Source organism: Haematobia irritans, chromosome 2, assembly GCF_050003625.1.
Source record: "Haematobia irritans isolate KBUSLIRL chromosome 2, ASM5000362v1, whole genome shotgun sequence".
In the NCBI taxonomy this organism is placed as follows: Eukaryota; Metazoa; Arthropoda; class Insecta; order Diptera; family Muscidae; genus Haematobia; species Haematobia irritans.
Genome location: NC_134398.1, coordinates 202,292,560 through 202,317,223, shown reverse-complemented (window position 1 = coordinate 202,317,223; position 24,664 = coordinate 202,292,560). Strand labels below are relative to the sequence as shown.

Here is a 24,664-nt window from a genome sequence, read left to right as displayed (position 1 = left end):
GTAATCACGCTACAGTCTTCAATGAAGGAGCTTTCGTTCTGAAATTTGTGTTTTTTTTGTGTGCACGTTTTTTGATATAGCCCCATATAAACCGATCCCCCGATTGGGGTCTTGGGCTTAGAAACCGTAGTTTGCCCGAATTTGGAATTCTAGAGGACCATAAAGAGGTGGACCGAAAATGTTGAGTACCGGTCCATGTTTTGATATAGCGCCCATATAGACCAATCTCCCGATTTTACTTCTTGGGCTTCTAGAATCTATAGTTTTTATCCACTTTGCCTGAAATTTGAAATCTAGAGGTATTTTAGGACCACAAAGAGGTGTGCCGAAAATGGTGAGTATCGGTCCATGTTACGGTATAGCCTCATATAGACCGATCTCCCGATTTTAGTTCTTAGGCTTCAAGAATCCGTAGTTTTTACCCAATTTAGCTAAACTTGGAAATCTAGAGGTATTCTAGGACCATAAAGAGATATACCGAAAATGGTGATTGTCGGACCATGTTTTGATATAGCCCACATATAGACCGATCTCTTGATTTTACTTCTTGGGCTTCTAGAATCCTTAGTTTTTATCCAATTTGACTTATTTTGAGGATTTTGCATAGCATAAATTATAATTTGAAGTATCTGATTTAAAATTCGATAAATGAGATTTGAATCCTAATTTTAAAGCGACATACGATGGAGGGATGCAAATTTCCAAAATCTGTGTCCTAAATTTAATAGACAAAATTTTTGAAGCAAAGATTATAAACTTTCTCTCTTAAAATTTAATTTTCCTTAATATTGCGTAAATTACGCATCCTAAAATTTATGTTGCAGTATCCTAGGCTTGGCATCAATATCAAAATCCTTAAGGAAAGAGTAAATTCTTTGGATTCAAGTAAACTTCTCAAAGAATTCTACAGCAACTCACATCCCTTAATTCTCAATTACTAAAATTTGAGTTCGAGGCACCTTATCATTTCTCTAAATCAGCCTTTTTATCTATGTTCTTGTCTCTCAACACATTACCTTGTTAAGAATTCTTTGATGTAATTTTATCCCATTGCAAATCTCATCTTTTATTTGTTATCCATTTTTTTTAATAAAATCTAATTTTGAAGTGCTTTTAATTTGACACTAATCAACACTTTAGTCAGATTTCCCAGCAAAAACACAATGAGTCGAATGATAACAAAAATTCGACCAAAAAGTCCTCATTTTTCAAAGGATTTATCAGAGTATCATGGTATGGGTGAGAATGCACAGAAAGTGGTTGGGCGACACTAAATTAAAACCCTTGCAAAAGAGACAAAAGAACCGAATAAACTCAAGAAGAAGATGGGAAGCTCCTTTTAACCGGACACTTGGCAAACAAAACAAAACTGACCCTTTTCTTGGGGAAATATAATTTTTTACGATTACCACTCTTCAAGACAGAGGAAAAGAAAGTTTTGCGTGTTTTTATTTTTTCCATAGTACGAAGATGGAGAACGCGATTTTTTTTTGAAGGATGACAACTAAAAAGGATATGATGTTGTAATATTTGTCAACCCATATGTTTTTGACTATCACCCCTTTTTGCCGGCTGACTACTTAAGACTATAGGCCGCATGAATGGGGGTAGTAATGTTGTGGGGGAAGTAACCTAAGGAGTTGGGTCAGTTGACCCCCCCACCGCACACTTTTGAAAGGCAATGGAGGCATATAATATCATGTTATTGGTGTAATGATTATTTTCTCGGCTTTATAGAGCTTATCCGCCAATGGAAAAGGGTTGGCGCCAGCCATTGGTGTTATCTCATCTGTTCACACTTTTTGAATTTTGCCCTTGACAAATGTGAAGAGGTAGGTAAAGAGATTCTGGAGAAAAAATGTCATGTTGTCAAATACACAAAGGTTCCATTCGTTGAAATTTTACCTTTGAGAATTTGCCAAAAAGTGGCACAAAAAGTGTAATTTGTAGTAAAAGGTGGTACAGTAATTTTTCAAAAGTGACACACTATTTTATAAAGGAATAATACGAATTAAATAAATTAACAATCAAATTATCTACATTTCATTAAAAATCACTTCTTGAAATTGTGACTCTCCTTAAAAGGTGGCACAATCATTGTAAAAAAACATGGCCGACTTTTTAAGGAAGAAAATTACAAAAAAAAAGTAAAAAAGTGACGCATGTCTAAGGAGATGATGTTTTAGGATTTTCATCGAAATTTTGATTTTTTTTGGTATGGTCACGAATCAACCTCATTTTCGCTCTAGGACGCATATTTAGAAGATATGGCCAAAATAAGTTTTTCATATAAGAAATGTGATTTTTTGAGGATTTAGATTTTTTTTGTGCTCACGAATTAACCCCCTTTTCACTCTAGGACTCATATTTAAGGAGATGTGGCCAAAATAATTTTTTTAAATGTAATTTTTTAAGATTTACATCGAAATTTTGATTTTTTAGGTGTGGCCACGAAGCAACCTATTTTTCGCTCTAGGACGCATATATAGGGCTATATAGGCAAAATGAGTTTTTCATATAAGGAATTTGAATTTTTAAAGATTTTCATCGAAATTTTGATTTTTTGAGGATGATCTCGAATTAACCTCGTTTTCGCTCAAGGGCGAATATTTAAGGAGATATGACCAAAATTAATTTTTATATGGAAATTTTAATTTTTGTAGGAATTACATTGAAATTTTTTATTTTTTGTGGGGGATCACGAATTAACATTATTTTCGCTCTAGGACTCATATTTAAGGAGATATGGCCATATATGTTTTTCACTAAAAATTGTTTTTTTTTGTTTTCACCGAAATTTAGAGTTTTGGGGTGGTTGCGAATTAACTTTATTTTCGCTCTAGGACTCTAGGAAATATGGCCACAATAATTTTTTTTAATAAAAAATTTGATTTTTTTTTTTAAGATTTTCATCGAAATTTTGATGTTTTAGGTGTGGTCACGAATCAACCTATTTTTCGCTCTAAGACGTATATTTAGGGCGATATGGGAAAAATAGGTTTTTCATATAAAAAATTTAAGTTTTTGAAGATTTTCATCGATTTTTTTTTAATTTTAATTTTAATTTTTTGAGAGTGATCAACCCTCGATGATCGTAAGGGCTCATATATAATGAGATATGGCCAAAATAATTTTTTCATATGAACATTTTGATTTTTTGAGGTTTTCATCGAAATCTAGATTTTTGGGGTGGTCGCGAATTAACCTTCTTTTCGCTCTAGGACTCATATTTAAGGAGATATGGTTAAAATAAGTTTTTGTTTTTTTTTTATAAAAATTTTAATTTTTTCTTTAGGAAATTATGTTAAAATTCCATTTCTATAAGAAATATTGTCACAAATTTAATTTCTATAGAAAATTTTGTCAAAATTTCACTTACGTAGGAAATTTTGTCATACTATCATTTCCACATAAATTTTTGTTAAAATTTCATTTCGATAGGTATTTTTTTTTTAATATTTCATTGAATTTTTTTCAAAACTTCATTTCAATAAAAATATTTGTCAAAGTTTAATTTCTATGGGAAATTTTGTCAAAATTTCATTTCAATAAAAAATTTTGTTAAAGTTTCATTTTTATAGGAAATTTTGTCAAAATTTCATTTCTCTAGGAAATTTTGTTACAATTTCATTTTTATATAAAATTTTGTAAAAATTCCATTTCTATATTTCTATATTTTTCATTTCTATAGAAAATTTTATTAAAAAATCATTTTGTATAGGAAAATTTGATTTTTTGATTTTTTAAGTGTGATCACGAATTAACTTCCTTTTCGCTCTGGGACAAATAGATATGAGCAAAGTACGTTTAAATCTTTATTAAAATCTACATTTACCGAATGCCGTCCATTCGATCAATTTTGTTGTTGTGCAAATGGGTACTATTTGAACGATTTTTCTTTAATTTTTTATCCTCCCTCTTAAAAATTGTTTGAAACTCTTTAAAAACTTCTGTGTATATATGGGATCCGTAAATGTCAAAAATAGTTGTCTCCATATGGCATTTATGTAATGGATGTTGTTTTTTGTGTATTGCCAGTATATTACTATCGATGAAAGATTTGATGTGTGTTAAATGCTTAAACGAGGATGGAAGAACTTTCAGTTAAAAAAAGTGAAATTCGTAAGTCCTTTTCCTTTGCCTTCAAAGTATTAAGTTCCACTATTGATCTTTGGTGTTATTTGATAAATGGTGTTAATGTAGAAATCTAATTAATATATTGTCAAAACTTGATAAGATGATGGCGTTCCTTTGAAGTGCTTTTTGTCATCGGGTTTGGGAATATTATCTTTTAATGTCAAAATATAGGGAAGAAAAGGCAATAACTTGATGATAAAATAATCTAAATCCTATTCAGTCTTGAATCATCGTTGAACAAATTTTGATGTATTAAATGCATTTGAGTATTTTGAATTATCTGATATTAAAAAAAAGAAACAAAACTAAAAATAAAAACTCAAAATAACGCAATTGTTTTGTTTCTTCGGCTAAGTATGGACATAGCTTCCAAATTAATTTGCATAACATGACATATTTTTAGGCTGAGTTAATGAGAATAAGTCTTTTTTTTAGAAAGACCTAAAATATTGTGGCATACTTTTGGGCTCCAATGCAGATGAACCTAATAAAATGTCGTTCAAGAATGTAACAATTCATGTAAATAGACGAACTAGGGTGTGATGAACAATTGTACAATTAACAAAAAAAAAAAAAATAAAATAAAAAAGGGAAATAAAAATTTGACAAAATTTTCTATAGAAATAATATTTTGACAAAAATTTCTATAGAAATAAAATTTTGACAAAATTTTCTACAGAAATAAAATTTTGATAACATTTTCTACAGAAATAAAATTTTGATAAAATTTTCTATAGAAATAAAATTTTTACAAAATTTGCTGTAGAAAAAAAATTTTGACAAAATTTTCTATAGAAATTAAATTTTGAAAAAACTGTCTGTAAAATTAACATTTTGACAAAATTTTCTATAGAAATAAAATTTTGACAAAATTGTCTATAGGAATAAAATTTTGACAAAATTTTCTACAGGAATAAAATTTGACAAACTTCCTATAGAAATAAAATTTTGACAAAATTTTCTATAGAAATAAAAATTTTGACAAAATTTTCTATAGAAATAAAATTTTGAAAAAATTTTCTATAGAAATAAAATTTTGACAACATTTTCTATAGGAATAAAATTATGACAAAATTTTCTATAGAAATAAAATTTTGACAAAATTTTTTATAGAAAGAAAATTTCAACAAAAATTGTCCATAGAAACAAAATTTTGAAAAAAATGGAAATAAAATTTTGTCTAAATTTTCTATAGAAGAAAATGTTGACTTAATTTTCTGTAGGAAAAAATGTTTAACAAAATTTTTTAAAGAAATAAAATTTTGAAGAAATTTTCTATAAAAATAAAATTTTGTAAAAATTTTCTACAGGAATGAAATTTTGAAAAATTTTTCTATAGAAATAAAATTTTGAAAATTTTTTTTATAGAAATAAAATTTTGAAAAAATTTTCTGTATAAATAAAATTTTGAAAAAAATTTCTATAGAAACAAAATTTTGACAAAATCTTTTAACAAAGAAATACAATTTTTACAAATTTTCTATAGAACTAAAATTTTGACAAAATTTTCAATAGAAATAACATTTTGACAAAATTTTCTATAGAAATAAGATTTTGACAAAATTTTCTATAGAAATAAAATTTTGACAAAATTTTCCATAGAACTAAAATTTTGACAAATTTTCTATAGAAATAAAATGTTGACAAATTTTTCTATAGAAGTAAAATTTTGGCAAAATTTTCTATAGAAATAAAATTTTGACAAAATTTTCTACAGAAATAAAATTTTGAAAAAAAAATTCTGTAGAAATAACATTTTGACAAACTTTTCAATTGAAATAAAATTTTGACAAAATATTCTATAGAAATAACATTTTGACAAAATTTTCTATAGAAATAAAATTTTGACAAAATTTTCTACAGAAATAAAATTTTTGCTATAGAAATAAAATTTTGACAAAATGTTCTATAGAAACTAAATTTTGATAAAACTGTCTGTAAAATTAACATTTTGACAAAATTTTCTATAAAAAAAGAATTTGACAAAATTTTCTATAGAAATAAAATTTTGACAAAATTTTCTATAGGAATAAAATTTTGACAAAATTTTCTACAGGAATAAAATTGACAAACTTCCTATAGAAATAAAATTTTGACAAAATTTTCTATAGAAATAAAAATTTTGACAAAATTTTCTATAGAAATAAAATTTTGAAAAAATTTTCTATAGAAATAAAATTTTGACAACGTTTTCTATAGGAATAACATTTTGATAAAATTTTCTATAGAAATAAAATTTTGACAAAATTTTCTGTAGAAAGAACATTTTAACAAAAATTGTCCATAGAAACAAAATTTTGAAAAAATGGTTATAAAATTTTGTCTAAATTTTCTATAGAAGAAAATTTTGACTTAATTTTCTGTAGGAAAAAATGTTTAACAAAATTTTTTAAAGAAATAAAATTTTGAAGAAATTTTCTATAAAAATAAAATTTTGTAAAAATTTTCTACAGGAATGAAATTTTGAAAAATTTTTCTATAGAAATAAAATTTTGAAAATTTTTTTTTATAGAAATAAAATTTTGCAAAGTTTTCTGTATAAATAAAATTTTGAAAAAAATGTCTATAGAAACAAAATTTTGACAAAATCTTTTAACAAAGAAATACAATTTTTACAAAACTTTCTATAGAACTAAAATTTTGACAAAATTTTCAATAGAAATAACATTTTGACAAAATTTTCTATAGAAATAAGATTTTGACAAAATTTTCTATTGAAATAAAATTTTGACAAAATTTTCCATAGAACTAAAATTTTGACAAATTTTCTATAGAAATAAAATGTTGACAAATTTTTCTATAGAAGTAAAATTTTGGCAAAATTTTCTATAGAAATAAAATTTTGACAAAATTTTCTACAGAAATAAAATTTTGAAAAAAAATTCTATAGAAATAACATTTTGACAAACTTTTCAATTGAAATAAAATTTTGACAAAATATTCTATAGAAATGACATTTTGACAAAATTTTCTATAGAAATAGAATTTTGACAATATTTTCTATGGAGATAAAATGTTGACAAAATTTTCTATAGAGATAAAATTTTGACAAAATTTTCTATAGAAATAAAATTTTGAACAAATTTTCTGTAGAAACAAAATTTTACAAAATAAAATTTTTTGTTTGGTAGTTTTGTAGTAAAAGATTCTCCCAATTCATGGTCTTCGTAGGCTATCGAGTAAAGTGGACACAATCATTTTGCGATCTGATTAGTCAAAAGTTCATGAAATTTTCCCCAGACAAAAAATATGTTATAGAAATAACATTTACACAAAATTTGCTATAGAAATAAAATTTTGACAAAATTTTCTATAGAAATAAAATTTTGAAAAAAATTTTCTATAGAAATAAAATTTTGACAAAATTTTCTATAGAAATAAAATTTTGAAAAAATTTTCTATAGAAATTTTGACAAAATTTTCTTTAGAAATAAAATTTTGACAGAATTGCCTATAGAAATAATATTTGACGAAATTTTCTACAGAATTAAAATTTTGACAAAATTTTCTATAGAAATAAAATATTGAAAAATTTTCTATAGAAATAAAATTTTGAAAAAAACTGTCTGTAGAATTAAAATTTTGACAGAATTTTCTATAGAAAAAAAATGTTGACAAAATTTTCTATAGAAATAAAATTTTACAAAATAGTATTTTTTTGTTTGATAGTTTTGTGTTAAAGGGGGGTATTAAGTTCGAGTTTAGCCGCTAAAAATGTCATTTTTTCACGATTACTTTTCTTTAATAATCCATTTTAAGGAATACAAACTTTGTGAAAAATTTCCTTTGGGCTTTTCCCCATCAAGTTATAATATAATATGCAACAAATATGTATAATTTCATACATTTTTCTTACTGATTTAGTTTTCACTTTAGCGATTTTAGTGGCTAAACTCGAACTTAATACTCACCTTAAAATATTCTCCTAATTCGTGAACTTCGTAGGCTATCGAGTGTCTCCACTGTTCATTATTTTACGATTTGATTATGCAAAAGTTCATGAAACTTTATTCTGTGAGTCTAGACTACAACTCGGGGAGGGGTCAATTAAATCCATCTACCCCATTTGTGGATGCTTCTACCTTTCACTCCCCACTATGCAAATGGTATGGCCTTATAATTAACTTCCATTTTATTTCATGAAACCATTTTCTCAACCGTTAAAAAAAAAAAATTTAAAAAAAATCAAACCAACCCCAAAAATTTTTTAAGGTGATTTGTTTGAAAGTATAGCGGATGGTGATGATGATGATTTTAAAATCCCTTGAAATCGTTTTACAACCAAGCAAACAACTCGTGTAAAAAATCTAATCCAATTTGAAGCGGTGATATGGTGAACTGAATGGGATGCGCCGTTTAAAATGATGATATGTGCGGGTGGTAATAGCCATGGCTATCAATGTGAAATCAGTTAGAAATTTGAACATTTCTTCCTTATCTCCAATATGATATATCTTCGTGCAAAATCCGAAAAAAGGGGTGGAAATTTGAGAGGTTGTCCTTTTCGAAACTTTGTGCTAATTTACTTAAAAAAATATGTGTGGTCTTTAGAAAATTAAATATAACTTTAATGCGATTTAAAAAGGATATATATATATATATTTGGCACACTTGTGCAAAATTTTGCTTTTAAAAGTAAACTTTACTTTAAAAATGTTGGTATTTATTCCGAGCCAAAGAAGCGGAGAATACAAGTAAGGATACTTTTAAGACACAATTCTCTTTTAAATTTGGGTTTTGTGTACTTGCTTCTAGGAAGCGAATTTTAATTTTTCGCTTTTTCAGCTTTTTTTCTTCATATGCTCAAAGTCCTTTAAAAACGAGTTTACGACAACTTTATTTTCCAAATTAAGACTCGACTTCCAGTAGAAATTATGTTATGTTTCAAGTAAAAAACGTCTTTAAAATAAAGTGTTGGAAAACAAGTCCTATATTTGAACGATTTTTTGCTTTGTAGTCAAGATGCAAAAATACAACAAATTTAAAGACAATTTCATTAAATTTAAAGAATTTTTCTGAATACTAAAGTCAAGTTGACCTTAGCCCGAACATTTTTTCTTTCATGTTAAGATACTCATTTTTAAGTGAAACCACTTAATTATAAGGACAATACGACTTCATTGAAAAGATTATCGGCTTTTGGACAAGGAAAAAAACTTTATATTAGAGAAATGCGTCTTCTATGCTAAGCAAAATTTGCATTCGTATTTTAAAGACATGAAATCTTTGACCTCACGACAATATTTTTTTCAGTGGACAGGCGGACATGGCTATCAGCGTTGCCACAACGAAAATTTATTTTGGACCAAATTTTTTCCAACATCGGACCAAAATTCTCTCCAGCGGACCAAATTTCCAATTTCGAAGAAAATACCTTAAAAAGTATTATATTATTGTACATAGTGCTTTTATTAAAAAAAGTTAAGTAAACCAGAAAGGAATGATATGATTTAGCGGTTGTCATAGGAATCATGGTGGTCATGGATGGGAGCCACCGTGGTGCAATGGTTAGCATGCCCGCCTTGCCCACACAAGGTCGTGGGTTCGATTCCTGCTTCGATCTAACACCAAAAAGTTTTTCAGCGGAGGATTATCCCTCCTCAGTAATGCTGGTGACATTTCTGAGGGTTTCAAAACTTCTCTAAGTGGTTTCACTGCAATGTGGAACGCTGTTTGGACTCGGCTATAAAAAGGAGGTCCCTTGCCATTGAGCTTAACATGGAATCGAGCAGTACTCAGTGATAAGAGAGAAGTTCACCACTGTAGTATCACAATGGACTGAATAGTCTAAGTGAGCCTGATGCATCGGGCTGCCACTTAACCTAACTAGGAATCAAAACGTCGACTTTTCAACTTTTTTAAAATTAAATAGACAATTTGAAAAGGTCGAATTTTAAAGTCAATTGCAGTTGACATCAAAAGTCGAAATTCAATAGTTGACTTAACCCTTTCACTACCGAAATAAACCTAATGTTAAAAACTTTAATTTTTCTTCTGTTTTTACTTGTACCAACAGCATGTAGGACAAAAATTGCCATTTTGAAAACCTACCTCAATTACTTTGAGAGCTATATGAGCTTGTTCTGAAAACTTGATTCTTGAATTGTGACCAAATGGCCTTACGAAAATTAGCGCTATTTGACCTATAATATCTTTCAAAGTGTGAGAAAAAATACAAAAAAGAATCCGAAAAAGTACCAGCTATAGTTTTTGTATGAATGTCCATTTACTGGAAACATATAGTAGAAAAAATGTCTCAAATTTTCGTATTTTTCGTTTATTGCTAAAGAAGTTTATAAAAATGTATTTTAGACCTCAACAATATGGAAAATATTTAAAGCTTATTTAGATTAAAGCCTCTACTTTAAAATAACATCGAGAAATAAATCGAAACTAAGTGGGAAAATAGAATTTGGTGTCTTTTTCGAATGTCCTTCTAAGTGGACGTTGGTAGTGAAAGGGTTAAAAAGTTGACGATTTTACTTCTAGAGAGATTATAATAGTTTTCCGAATTTTCATCCAATTTGCTGTAGTGTTGCTTTGCATCCATAATTCTTATATAGCTCAATCCTACTATTCTACTTTTCGCGCACATTCGAGTATAGGGCTAAAATTGTCCAAAAATATGTAAAACCTGGCCCAAGACCTAAAACACGAAATTTTCATTCGATTTTCTGTGATTGAAATGGTACCTAATCCCGCACTGAAAAAAACATTGATGGTTGGTTCCAAAGATTTTGTCTGTACAATAAAGATTTTAGTATTGATTCTGAGCCAAAGAAGCGGAGAATTGAATTTTGAGTTTTGCGTACTTGATTGTACGAAACAAATGTTATTAATTATTCCAGCTGTTTTTTTCATGTGCTATTAATGTCCATTAAAAACGTCTGAACCACTACTTAAATTTCCAAATTAAGACTCGACTACAAGTGAAAATTGTTTTATGTTTCAAATAAGAAACGACTTAAAATAAAGTGTTAAAAATATCTCCGACTTTTGGACTAGGAAACAAACTTGATATCAGAGGAATGAGTCTTCAGCCTAACGCCAATATTTTTTTCAGTGCATAGATACTATTGACTACGTGATAAAAATTTTAAATACTTCAAAAAATTTATAAATTTGACCAAATGAAAATGGGTCAAAATGGGCTAAATCCCGTTTGGTCCGACCATCGGACCAAATTTAAAAATTAGAAATCTCTTGGACCAATTTTGGTCCGATCGGACCAAAATGGCAACGCTGATGGCTATATCGACTCAGGAGCCCACCCTGAGCATTTTTGCCAAAGACACCATGTGTCTATCTCGTCTCCTTCTGGGTGTTGCAAACATATACACTAACTTATAATACCCTATTCCATAGTGTGGCGCAGGGCATAAAAATATATGTAAAGGGTGATTCTTTTGAGGTTAGGATTTTCATGCATTAGTATTTGACAGATCACGTGGGATTTCAGACATGGTGTCAAAGAGAAAGATGCTCAGTATGCTTTGACATTTCATCATGAATAGACTTACTAACGAGCAACGCTTGCAAATCATTGAATTTTATTACCAAAATCAGTGGCAGAAAATCCGCTTTTTTATCGACAAATTTTGTTCAGCGATGAGGCTCATTTCTGGTTGAATGGCTACGTAAATAAGCAAAATTGCCGCATTTGGAGTGAAGAGCAACCAGAAGCCGTTCAAGGACTGCCCATGCATCCCGAAAGATGCAAAAAGACAACAAATTTAAAGACAATTTCATTAAATTTAAAGAATTTTTCTGAATTATTAAAGTCAAGTTGACCTTAGCCTATAAATACCCATTTTTAAGTCAATTCCCTTAATTATAAGGACAATACGACTTCATTGAAAAGTTTATCGACTTTTGGACAAGGAAAATAACTTTATTTTAGAGAAATGCGTCTTCTATGCTAAGCAAAATTTGTATTCGTATTTTAAAGACATGAAATCTTTGACCTCACGACAATATTTTTTTAAGTGTGGTAAAAATTCAAAGATCAAATAAAAGTTTTCGCTACGACTTTGTTTATAATTATTAATTTTTATTTGAGTATTCATCTGAAATTTATAAATCTTTTGATTTTCGCTAGAATCGGTATTTACGTATAATTGCAAAAGTGATAAGAACATTTCAATGAAATATGATATGTGTATTAAAAAATCCTCTTTTGGGATTTATGTCTATAAAAAGCTATGGGAGAATTGGCATAAAGCAACATTCGTAAATAAATAATGAAACAAATCGGTGTAATTTTGGTCATTATGACCACATTAGCAATTTTCCCACACGGAAAGGCTGGACAATTCTATAGCACTAAGGATCAAACTGTATTGTATATTGATTCAGAATTTAAGGTATGAATTTTATTTATTTAAAATTAAAAGTGGAATAAATAATAATATTAATTTTATTTTACTAGTTTAATTGGCAAGAAGCTAAAGATGAATGTATCAAACGAAAAATGTCCTTAGTTACAGTGGATTCCGAGACGAAGAAACAACAATTGCAGGATGTCATTAAATCTCTAAATTGTAAGTTTGTCCTTCAATAGAGAATCTAAAAACATTTGACTCATATTTCATTTTCCTCTGTGTAGTGGTGGATCATTTGGGATTTTGGATTGGTGGTCATAAAAACCAAGCTGGAGATGAGTTTGAATGGATTCACAATCATGAGCCTTTTGAATATACCAACTGGCAAAAAGGTGAACCCAATAATGCTCTGAAATCGGAAGATTGTTTAATGTTCTATACTGACACTTTAAATTGGAATGATTTTATCTGTAAAAGAAAACTGGGTTATGTATGCGAATATATATCCTCCTCTAATAAGGAAACTGTGGAAGCTGCACCTATAACTGAAGGTCCTCCAGTGATAGGTTCTACATCCCAATACAAAAAGTCATTAAATACAAACGTTAAGGGTTTAGAATGGACAACAAAATCCGGAGAACTTGATACTACCGAAAGTCCTATAAGTGAAGCCCTTAAGAATTTCTATGATGTGGAAGATGATTCCAATTATGATGAATCATCTTCGGAAATGGTTGACTGGAAGGATATTCATCTGAAAGAATCATATGATAAATTGAAATCACAACAAAATAATCAAGAAAAATTAGAAATTGAATTAAAGAAAATGAAGGATGAATTGCAATCTTTAAAGACAAGCTTTGATCTGCATATACAAGATACCCGAAAAGAGTTGGCTTTATTGCGGCGAACAATTAAGGATCAGGCAATGTTGTTACGAGTTCACCAGTCTAAATGGTTAACCTCTAAAGGTAACGATTGTACCATGAAAAGCAATCATCTATTGAATGGGATCAACGATGAACTTTCCCAAGTTAAAATGAAACAAGACAAACTTTTTAATTTGTTTGCAAAATCGAATGAAATTCCAATTCCATCGGAGGAGAATGAAAATTCTTCGACCTTATTCAATCCAATGGATAATTCATTCTTCAGTGACATAGAAATATCAAACGAAGTTCCAACTCTATCCGAGGAGAATGACATTTATCCAACCTTTTTCAATCCAATGGATAATTCATTCTTCAGAGATAGTATTAAAGTAATGAAGGATTTCAAGAGAAGTAAGCAAATGTTTACAAGTCCATTGTATCAAGTTATCATGAACCATTACGATTATCAAAAGAAACCTTTTCGCCTATGAGTATTAAGATAGTTACATATGTATTAAGAATAAGTTAAATAAACATTGGGTTAAGAAACCCATACCTAATATAATTGAGAATTCCGAGTTTTCTTTGAAAATTAAAATTTTTTTCGGTCTTTCATTAATAATCAACAAAAAAATTTCACTTTATCGGAGGATATTGAATCCAAACCTTTACAACTCAATTCATTATTTAGAGATAATATAGAAAAATTGAATGATTTTCAAAGAAGTAAGGATATTCTTTATACAAACCCTTTGTATAAAGTTATCATGCATTATTATGATAATATAAAGAAACCTTTTCGCCTATGAGTATAAAATAGTTAAGTGTTAATATTAAGACTGGCATAAATAAATAAATTTGGGATTGAGAACCCTATATTAGATATTAAATGTTTTTAAGAAATAATTTTAAAAATATATTTAAAAATTTCAATGAGTGATAGTAGTAAGGCAGGTATATAGTCGGTAGGGGTCACCTTAAAATATAAATGTCCTCGATAGTAAATCCTTCTTGGGTCAGACAGAAATACTACTACATATTTTGGATGGTGAGGTCCGATCAATATTAAACAACACTTCCTTAAAAAAACCTTCGCAGAGACATACGCTTCAATTAGCTTTCACGTTGGTAAATTCTTCTTGTGTCAGACGGAAAGACTACATACGTATTGGGCCCATGGTTGCCACAGTTGGTAGAATTTTCTATAGAAATAAAATTTTGACAAAATTTTCTTTATAAAAAAATTTTGACAAAATTTTCTGTAGAAATAAAATTTCCACAAAATTTTCTATAGAAATTAAATTTTGACAAAATTTTCTATAGAACTTAAATTTTGACAAAATTTTCTATAGAAATAAAATTTTGACAAAATTTTCTATAGAAATAAAATTTTGATAAAATTTTCTATAGAAATAAAATATTGACAAAATTTTCAACAGAAATAAAATTTTGACAAAATTTTCTATAGAAATAAATTTTTGAAAATATTTTCTATAGAAATAAAATTTTAACAAAATTTTCTATAGAAATTAAATTTTGACAAAATTTTCTATAGAAATTAAATTTTGACAAAATTTTCTATAGAAATAAAATATTGACAAAATTTTCAACAGAAATAAAATTTTGACAAAATTTTCTATAGAAATAAAATTTTGAAAAAATTTTCTATAGAAACAAAATTTCCACAAAATTTTCTATAGAAATTAAATTTTGACAAAATTTTCTATAGAAATAAAATATTGAAAAAATTTTCTATAGAAATAAAATTTTAACAAAATTTTCTATAGAAAAAAATTTTAACAAAATTTTCTATAGAAAAAAATTTTAACAAATTTTAAAATTTCAAGGGCCGATGTTGATTTTGAATAAAACACAAACTATTTAGGAAATTATTGTAATTTTATTTTATTATGATATATTGGTATTACTCAATTATGTATGGAATAAAATATCGGACAAATGGGCGCCGCGAGCTCGGTGGCACACCTCCATCCGATGGTCCAAATTTTCGATGACGCTGAGGCATAATGGAGGTTCTATGCCATTAATGTGCCGAATTATCTCATCCTTTAGCTCTTGAATTGTTGCTGGCTTATCGATGTACACCTTTTCTTTCAAATAACCCCAAAGAAAAAAGTCCAACGGTGTCAAATCACATGATCTTGGCGGCCAATTGACATCGCCATTACGTGAGATAACACGGCCATTGAATTTGTTGCGCAAAAGAGCCATTGTTTCGTTAGCTGTGTGGCAAGTGGCACCGTCCTGCTGAAACCACATATCGTCCACATCCATCTCTTCCAATTCGGGCTATAAAAAGTTCGTTATAATCTCACGATAGCGAACACCATTCACAGTAACTGCCTGACCGGCCTCATTTTGGAAAAAATACGGCCCGATGATGCCGCCAGCCCATAAACCGCACCAAACAGTCACTCTTTGTGGGTACATTGGTTTTTCGACAATCACTCGATGAAAATCCACTGAAGAGGATTTTCATCGAAAATTGATCATCCACTGTTGCAATTTCCTGGAACCATTAAAACGTTGTTGGATTGTGTATCTCTCCATGGCTCAAATTGAGTAAGTCTGAAATAGAGAAATGTCAAATAAAATTCGGAAAAAAACTTGGCGTTAGGCGTGGTTCACATTCATTATTATTATTTTTTTTAATTTTTCTATAGAAATAAAATTTTAAAAAATTTTTATATAGACATACGAGAAAAATTGTGACAAAAGTTTCTATAGAAATAAAATTTTGACAAAATTTTCTATAGAAATACAAATTTATTTTTGTTTTTTATTTCAGCTTAAAACCATGCATTGACTAAACTACAAGTGTAGCTTAACCAACAGAGGAAGATAATGTTTGTCAAATTTATTTGGGCAAAGCCCTATGGACAGCAAGATGGTTGGATGGACGCACGTTTCGGAATTAACACATTCCTCATCAGCATCCACTACTTGCAGCAAAACTATCAACCAATTATCAGAATAAATTCGGGCAGTTCACTAAATCCAAAGTAAACCACACTAGAACCTTTCGAAAAAAGGTTAAGATAGTCGGCTTTTGCCGAAATAAATCTTTGTACAAACATCTCTCTTTTCCTTTGCCAATTTTTCGGAAGGTTCAAGTGTGGTTCACTTTGGGCTTAGTGTACTATCCGAATTTATTCTGATAATTGGTTGATAGTTTTGCTGCAAGTAGTTGCTCATGAGGAATGTGGTAATTCCGAAACGTGCGTCCATCCAACCATCTTGCATTCTATTGGGCTTTGCCAAAATAAATTTGACAAGCATTCTTTTCCTCTGTTGGTTAAGCTACACTTGTAGTTTAGTCAATGCATGGTTCTAAGTTGAAATCAAAAACAACAATAATGATTGAAGAATAAACCAACAATAACAAAACAAAACGAAGTACAATTTTGAAAAAAAAATTTCTATAGAAATAAAATTTTGACAAAAATTATATAATAATATATTTTGATGTATAGAAAATAGAAATAAAATTTTGACCAAATTTTTTACTGAAATAACATTTTGAAAAAATTTTCTACAGAAATAAAATATTGACAAAATAGAAATAAAATTTTGACAAAACTTTTAAATAAAATTTGACAAAATTTTCTACATAAAAATATTTTGAAAACATTTTCTATAGAAATAAAATTTTGACAAAATTTTTTATATAAATAAAATTTTCACAAAAATATTTATAGAAATACAATTTTGGCAAAATTGGCAATAATCACCCTTATTCCTGAAGTAGCTCTCGCCGTCGCTTTTTGTCGTCTGTCGCTTTTAAGTCGTCTCGTCATTCATTTGGTATTCCTGCGAAGTGGCGACGGCGACTCGGTAATAAAGGTCGATATCACTAGAAAACAATCAGCTGATGTGCAAAAAAGAATTTACTTTTTTCGGTTTAAAATATTTTTATTTCTGACGCAATTCTAAGTCGGAAAATTAAGAAAAAATATTTAATTTGACGCGGATAAAATGTGGATATATATTCGAGGACAGTTAAAGCTTCGAAAACTACAAAAATGGCAACGACGCTGAGATGATCAATGGCACAAGGATCATCTTGAAAGAAAACAATTGCTGATGTGCAAAACTGAATTTTAATTATTTGCGTTTAAAATGCTGTTTGTTTGTAATCCAATGTTGACTTGGAAAATCAAAATAAATGATAAATTTGACTCGGGAAATGATTTAGATATCTACATTAGGACAATAACAACATCCGGCATATACAATTGGAACGACGTTGACATTATGTGTCCAAGGATCATTCAAAGTTCGACACAATTGTTACCTAAGTTTGGTGCTAAATAAAATACATTGGCCTTGAAGGATTTCTATTAAAAATAAATGGATTTGAAAATCAACACGTTTACTTTAATTGTACTTCTTTTCTTTTCTATGATTTGAATGTGATGACCATAACTGCTATATATACTGATTTTTTCCCATATTTTTTTTGTAATTGTTTAAGATTAGTCACTTTACCTCTTACCAATTTCCATTTTTACATTTATTTTTTCAATTGTTCGATTAATAAAGTCTAAAAAACTTCTTCAAAAATTAAACACTAAACTCGTCGCTGGTAAATTTAAAGGCGACAAAAAGCGACGATGTTGGCGACAAAAAGCGATTTGCGATCGATTAAATGTCTACCTAACTGATCTTACCTGTTATTTCACTGCAAGAAATTCGAGGATATCTCCCACCAAATGCTCAGCCACACTATTCACTACATGGACGGCGGAAGTACGCAGGCAGTTGAATGTCAGAGTCGATGGCGAAACAATTCCGACAACAAATAACCCCAAGTTTCTCGGGGTCACATTCGACAGCCTTTATAAGTCGTCCGCCCATGCCACTGCAATTTGTGATAAGCTCCGCGGTAGAAACAAGGTCCTCAAGTCGCTCGCCGGCAGCACTTGGGGTGCGGACAAAGAAACCTTGTTAGCTACATATAAGGCAATTGACCGGTCAGTGATAAACTATGCGATACGCAGTGGAATACAGACCTGTCAGAACGCTGCCCTTAGAACCGCAACAGGTTGTCTACGCAGTACACCCCTGGATCACCTTTATGCGGAGACCAAGATCATCCCAGTGCGTCGACACAACTACATGTTGTCAAAGCAGTACCTCTTGGGTTGCCATCGAAGTTGTCATCCGAATCACCATCTTGTGGATAGACAACCTCCACCCAGGAATGTAAGGGTTGATCTTCACTTTCTAGAGCCAGAGATCCAGCGTTACAAAAGAGAGCCTCTAGATCAGGCAGCATACCAGACAGGTCTGAACAGGATTTATGAGGATACTGTAGCTGAAGCGGTGAGAAGGTACAAGGTTATTCCTGTGCTCGGTGTCCGACCGCCGCCCATTGCACCGGAGGAGAGAGACCTCCCACGGCAGACAAGGGTAGTTTTGGCCCAACTAAGATCAGGCAAGTGCTGCCGCCTCAATTCATGCTTATCAGTGATTGATAGCAGCGTAGCTGACGTGTGTCCCATATGTAATCAAGGGCCACATGACACTCGTCACCTTTTTGCTTGCCCAGCTAAGCCTACCCGTCTCACTACCAGATCACTCTGGACACACCCCTTCCTTGTCGCAGAGTTCCTTGATCTGGCTACCAGCTGAACTACACAAGCATAGAACAAAATGGATGAAACTACATTAAAAACTGTTACAACAACAACAACAATAACAAAAAGCGACACCAGGAAAACCGATTTTCTTCGATAGCAGAATATATCGACGAACGGAATACCAATTAGTGGCGATTGACGAAAAGCGACAAAAAGCGACGGCGAGGGCGACTTCAGGAATAAGGTGAATATTCTATAGAAATAAAATGTTGACAAAGTTTTTGATATAATTATGATCAATAATGTACGCTCAAAAATATATTAAGGCTTTTTATACCCTTCACTACTACCGTGGTACAGGGTATAAGTTTATGCATTTGTATGTAACTCCAAGAAATAGTAGTCATAGACCCATCTTTTAGTATACCGATGGGCTTAGAATTAAATTCTGAGTCGATTTATCGATGTCCGTCTGTCTGTATATCTAATTTTGTGTGCAAAGTACAGCTCGCAGTTTAAGTCCGATCATCCTCGAATTTGGCACAGTGTTTTACTTTAGCTCAAAGACAATCGCTATAGATTTTGAAAAAAAAAAACGTTTTACATTTGGACTTCTATGGCCTCAACAGCCAGAATTTTGCTCTGAGTTGCTTCAAATTTTGCACAAGGAGTACGTTTAATAGTATCGTTAAATGTGGTAAATTTGGTCGGTTCAGATTTAGATATAGCTCCCATATATATGGACACAAAAGTTGTGGGAAATATGGTAGAATGTTTCATATTTTAGACCCCTTTTCAATGGGATTTTCCTCCATTGACTCGATAGTTTTCACAGAGAATATATGGTATTAATATTTGTATATGGGAATATACACATTCACAATAATTCCCAACAAATTTGAAGGAGTTGAGATTGTAAAACAAATTTTGGTCTACATAGTAGTGAAGGATATAATATACACACAAAGAAAAAAAATGTTTGGAAAACGTGTACCGAAAACGTTTTTCTTTTGTTAGAGTTTTTTGAATTGCTTCGAAAAGTATACACTTTTATCACCAAAAAAATTCGTTTGTTACAAAATTTTTATTTTTTCCATAAAAAAAGTTATTATTGAACCAACAACACAGTCCATTTCGTTTATATCAAACACTGTTCTTTTCTGACTTTAGGTCTTTAATAAGACACATTTTACAGTTCATAGTAAAAATTTAATATAGTAGAATGTAATGTTGAACATTTTTTCGGAATCTTCCGACCATATCTGGAATATATGTACAAAAAACTTTGGTCGAAGCAGGGATCGAACCCACGACCCTTGGCATGCAAGTCGGACGTAGCAACCACTGCTCCACGGTGCCCAACAAAATGTATTTTTCTGTTAAATAAACTTTGTTTAATCGGCTCGTGGGCGCCGCAAGCTATGCTATATAAATATAACTTATATGGGTAATTGTCTATTGATGACAATAACGGCTACATAGCTGAGTGGATAGTGTGTTGGCTTACAAATTGCATTGTCCGCGGTTCGATTCTCCGTCCAGGCGAAAGGTAAACAACATTTTAAAAATTTGTAAAATCGTATAATTTCTTCTACATTGTTTGTGTTACAGAAAAAGGTGCTAAGAACTAAAAAACTTCGTGGAAGTGAGAAAGATGTGAGGGAAAATGCAATTAGCCAGAAAAAAAATTTTTTGAGTTAGTCTTTATGAAATTGTTTTTACGTCCTGGAAAAGAATAAACGTTTATCACAAAAAGTATATACTTTTCTTCCAAATGCACTTCCTTTTAAGGAAAAGCAAATGAGAAACGAACTTTGTTTGTCTAAAATTTCGTTTGGGAGGAAAGAATTATTTTTTTGCGTGTAGTCGGTCCCGTCCGAATTTAGACTTTACTTACTTGTTTACTTCTGTTTTTTGATTTTGTCGAAAAAACGGTCTAGCAGCTATGTTATTACTAATAAAGGGCGTTTATTATTAATAAGCAAGAAGTGTTTATATTCTAAACGTATCGATTAGAACGTTTTGTAACGTCCAAATATAACGGGCTGATTGAGCTATTTTTTATTTCATTCGTTGTATGACTTACCTTTCTTTGTACTATAAAAAGTACAACTTATTTAAATTAAGGTCCAGCGTCGATACTTCCTGTAGAAAAACAATGAATCACCAAAGAAATACTGAAGGACATTTTAACAAAGCACTTTCATTTAAACTTTGAATCATTTCATATATCTAAATTTTATTTACACATGCAAAAAAATAATTCTTTCCTCCCAAACGAAATTTTAGACAAACAAAGTTCGTTTCTCATTTGCTTTTCGCTGTAAGGAAGTGTATTTGGAGGAAAAGTATATACTTTTTGTGATAAACGTTTATTCTTTTCCAGGATGTAAAAACAATTTCATAAAGACAAACTCAAAAAAAAAACATTGTTTTCTTGCTAATTGCATTTTCCCTCACATCTTTCTCACATCCACGAGATTTTTTAGTTCTTTACACCTTTTCCTGTAATACCAACAATGTAGAAGAAATTATACGATTTTCTAAATGATATTATGGATGTTTTTATTATATTCGACCTGTATATAGATTTTCCAATTGATAATTGTTGATAAAAACGAGCTCGAGGTCTGGATGATTAATAAATAAAAATTAATCATCCAGACCTCGAGCTCGTTTTTATCAACAATTATCAATTGGATTTTCTAAATTTTTAAAATGTTTTACCTTTCGCCTGGACGGAGAATCGAACCGCGGACCATGCACTTTGTAAGCCAACACACTAACCACTGAGCTATGTACCTGTTATGGTCATCAATAGATAAATATCCATATAAGTTATATTTATATAGCATAGCTTGCGGCGCCCACGAACCGAATAAACAAAGTTTATTTAACAGAAACAAACATTTAGTTTGGCACCGTGGAGCAGTGGTTGCTACGTCCGACTTGCATGCCAAGGGTCGTGGGTTCGATCCCTGCTTCGTCCAAAATTTTTTTTGCTTTTGTTTTTTTTTACATATATTCCAGATATGTTCGGAAGATTCCGAAAAAATGTTCAACATTACATTATATTATATTAAATTTTGAACTGTAAAATGTGTCTTATTAAAGACCTAAAGTCAGAAAAGAACAGTGTTTGATATAAACGAAATGGACTGTGTTGTTGTTTCAAAAATAACTTTTTTTATTGAAAAAATAAAAATTTTGTAACAAACGAATTTTTTTGGTGATAAAAGTTTAAAATTTTCGAAGCAATTAAAAAAACTCTAACAAAAGAAAAACGTTTTCGGTACACGTTTTCCAAACGTTTTTTTTCTTTGCGTGCACAAATTTGCTATGCTTAAATCGTACGAGACTTTACGCTTTCGTCCATTTGAAATCAAGCATAAAAATTTTTATTTGTATGGTAAAATTTTTCGTTTTTTTTTTTTTTTTTTTTGGTATTGATGCTATTTAATTTGCAATTTTTCCAACAATCGAATGTGAACAAAACAAAAATTTTTACAATGCACACAGGATTTTCGAAGGGCCAAATTGACCGATGATGAAGACCAAGCAACGAACTCGCTCACAATTCAATCGCATTCATTCACTCTGAGTTTGGACGTTCGTTTGCTTGTCTGCTGATAAGTCGTGCGTATGTTAACAAATATTGTCAATAAAAATTGAATTGTTATTCGAGTGTTTATTAGGGTGGTGTGTGCATTCAATAGATCGTCAGAAAATTTCTAGAAATAATTTGTCCCAGCAAAAAATTTTGGTAGTTCTCCTTAAGTCATTACTTTTAATCTACATATATATACATAGAAATGGAATTAATTTTCAGTTCACAAGAAGTTCGTTTGAGGTGATATATAACAAAAGTTTTTTTTACGAAGTTCTCGCAATAAATGTACATTTTAAAAATTTAATGTAGATTTTGAAAAATTAAAGTGGACATTTTCCTCAAAAAATATATATTCTCATAGGCTATTTCTGTTCATATATATACTTTTTATTTAATTATTTCAGAAAAAAAATATTTCGTCTCTCCCTTTTATAGACACGTATTCAAGATTCTACTAACATCACAAAGTTATACCGAAATCATTCAATTTGTTCAATGTGAAATATTTTGATCCTTGCTGTTGATGTTCTTAAGGGGGTGTTGTATGAACGAATGTTGTTGACATTTTATATTTGTTGATTGAGTTTTATTTGTTCGCAGAAAGAAAGGAAAATTGAGAAAATTTAAAAATTTTCTTCAATTATATGATGCTAGTGAACTTGTATAGAGAAATATGAGTAGAAAAAACGACCTCTAGTGATTTTGTAAAAAATGTTTTGAAAAACTCTAGATGACAAACATATACATATGTACGTATGATGTTTAAATACTTAAGGCTACATATGGCGCTTCTAATATTCGTAAAAAAATAGAATCCAGGGACCGTAAATAACTGTTATCCAGAAAATTTTAACTCAAAAACTCTTCATGTTAGAGTCAACGGAGACCTATACTGTCATATACCATCAGATTCATCTCGGAAAGCTCTTTCAGAATCTATGGTGATATTAAAAAAACGCTCCCAACTCCAAAGTTAACGGTTATTTTTCAACGTAAAAATAAAAGGTAATAAATAAAACTCTGTTTAGGAGTTTTATTTTTTCCTTCAGAAAATAATACTCTTGTTTGGAGTTTTATTTTTTTCTTCGGAAAATAAAACTCTTTTCAGAAGTTTTATTTTTTCCGTCTTAAATAAAACTCATATTCATTTATTATTCTTTTTTTTTACAGTTTCTTGTTTTATTGAGTCTATTTCACATAAAGTTTGTATTAATTTATTTGTTTAATTTAACGAACATAATTTTGTCCAAATTTTCAACGGAAAGATTTGAACGCAGGTCGCTCAGTACTAATTTAAGAGCAGAGAATGCTCTTTCCACACTTAGTTGGGTTGCAGGAACACACTGTACAGTTTTTGCCAATATATACAAATACGGATAATTTACTCTTTTTGCTTCCCAGAACTCAAAAAGAGGTTTATCAATCGACAAGGGCCTTGGGGAAAAGTTATCGATTTCACAGAAGGCTTTTTTTTCTTCCTCATTATCAGTTTCTTCACTTTCTTGTTCCCTGTCAATATTTAGGGTGTTCATAAATTGACCCAAAAGCGATGTATTCGATTACGATGTATCGCAAACATCCGGTCGATCATCGCATTGGCTATTTTGACTATTTATCTGCAAAGAGAAAAACAAATAAATAGCCTTTTTAGAAAAATAATTATTAAATATGTTTACCACTTACTTGATTCTCAAACGGCAAAATCCGAATCATCACTTCTTTAAGATGTGTTCGAGCACACATTAATTGTAATGGCTCCTTCGCTATGATGCACTGAAGACGCGGATCCTATAAAGAGTTTTATTTTCTGAAGAAAAAAATAAAACTCCAAAAAATAGTATCATTTTCTGAAGGAAAAAATAAAACTCATAAAAAGAGTTTTATTTATGACGGATAAATAAAACTCTCTTTTTAACAGTTTCATTCGAGTTTTTATTTTTTTAGTCACAAAATAACGATTAAAAATTAACTTTTTTGATAGCACTTATAACCGTTACGGTCCCTGATAGAATCTGAAAATTGCATAATAATCACAGTTGCCACTCGTACCAAAAATAATCTACCAAAAATTTACCAAATTAAAAAAATTAGACAAAATTTTATTTTATTACACAAAAATTT

At 30.0% G+C, this 24,664-nt stretch overlaps 1 protein-coding gene across 1 annotated transcript; it reads left to right on the top strand.

Annotated features, from left to right (window-relative positions):
• Positions 1 to 12,343: 12,343 nt before the first annotated feature.
• Positions 12,344 to 13,902, top strand: LOC142226924 (uncharacterized). Its single transcript, XM_075297176.1, has 3 exons — positions 12,344 to 12,500; positions 12,566 to 12,677; positions 12,743 to 13,902. The coding sequence occupies exons 1-3, from the start codon at positions 12,378 to 12,380 to the stop codon at positions 13,819 to 13,821; spliced, it is 1,314 nt and encodes a 437-aa protein (XP_075153291.1). The 5' UTR covers positions 12,344 to 12,377; the 3' UTR covers positions 13,822 to 13,902.
• Positions 13,903 to 24,664: the final 10,762 nt, after the last annotated feature.

What these genes read in the sequence shown, in the direction of transcription:
- LOC142226924 (XM_075297176.1), top strand. Translation starts at nt 12,378, where the DNA reads ATGAAACAAATCGGTGTAATTTTGGTCATTATGACCACATTAGCAATT. An exon ending in ATATTGATTCAGAATTTAAG is followed by an intron (nt 12,501 to 12,565) that starts GTATGAATTTTA and finishes TTATTTTACTAG; the next exon opens with TTTAATTGGCAAGAAGCTAA. An exon ending in TGTCATTAAATCTCTAAATT is followed by an intron (nt 12,678 to 12,742) that starts GTAAGTTTGTCC and finishes TCCTCTGTGTAG; the next exon opens with TGGTGGATCATTTGGGATTT.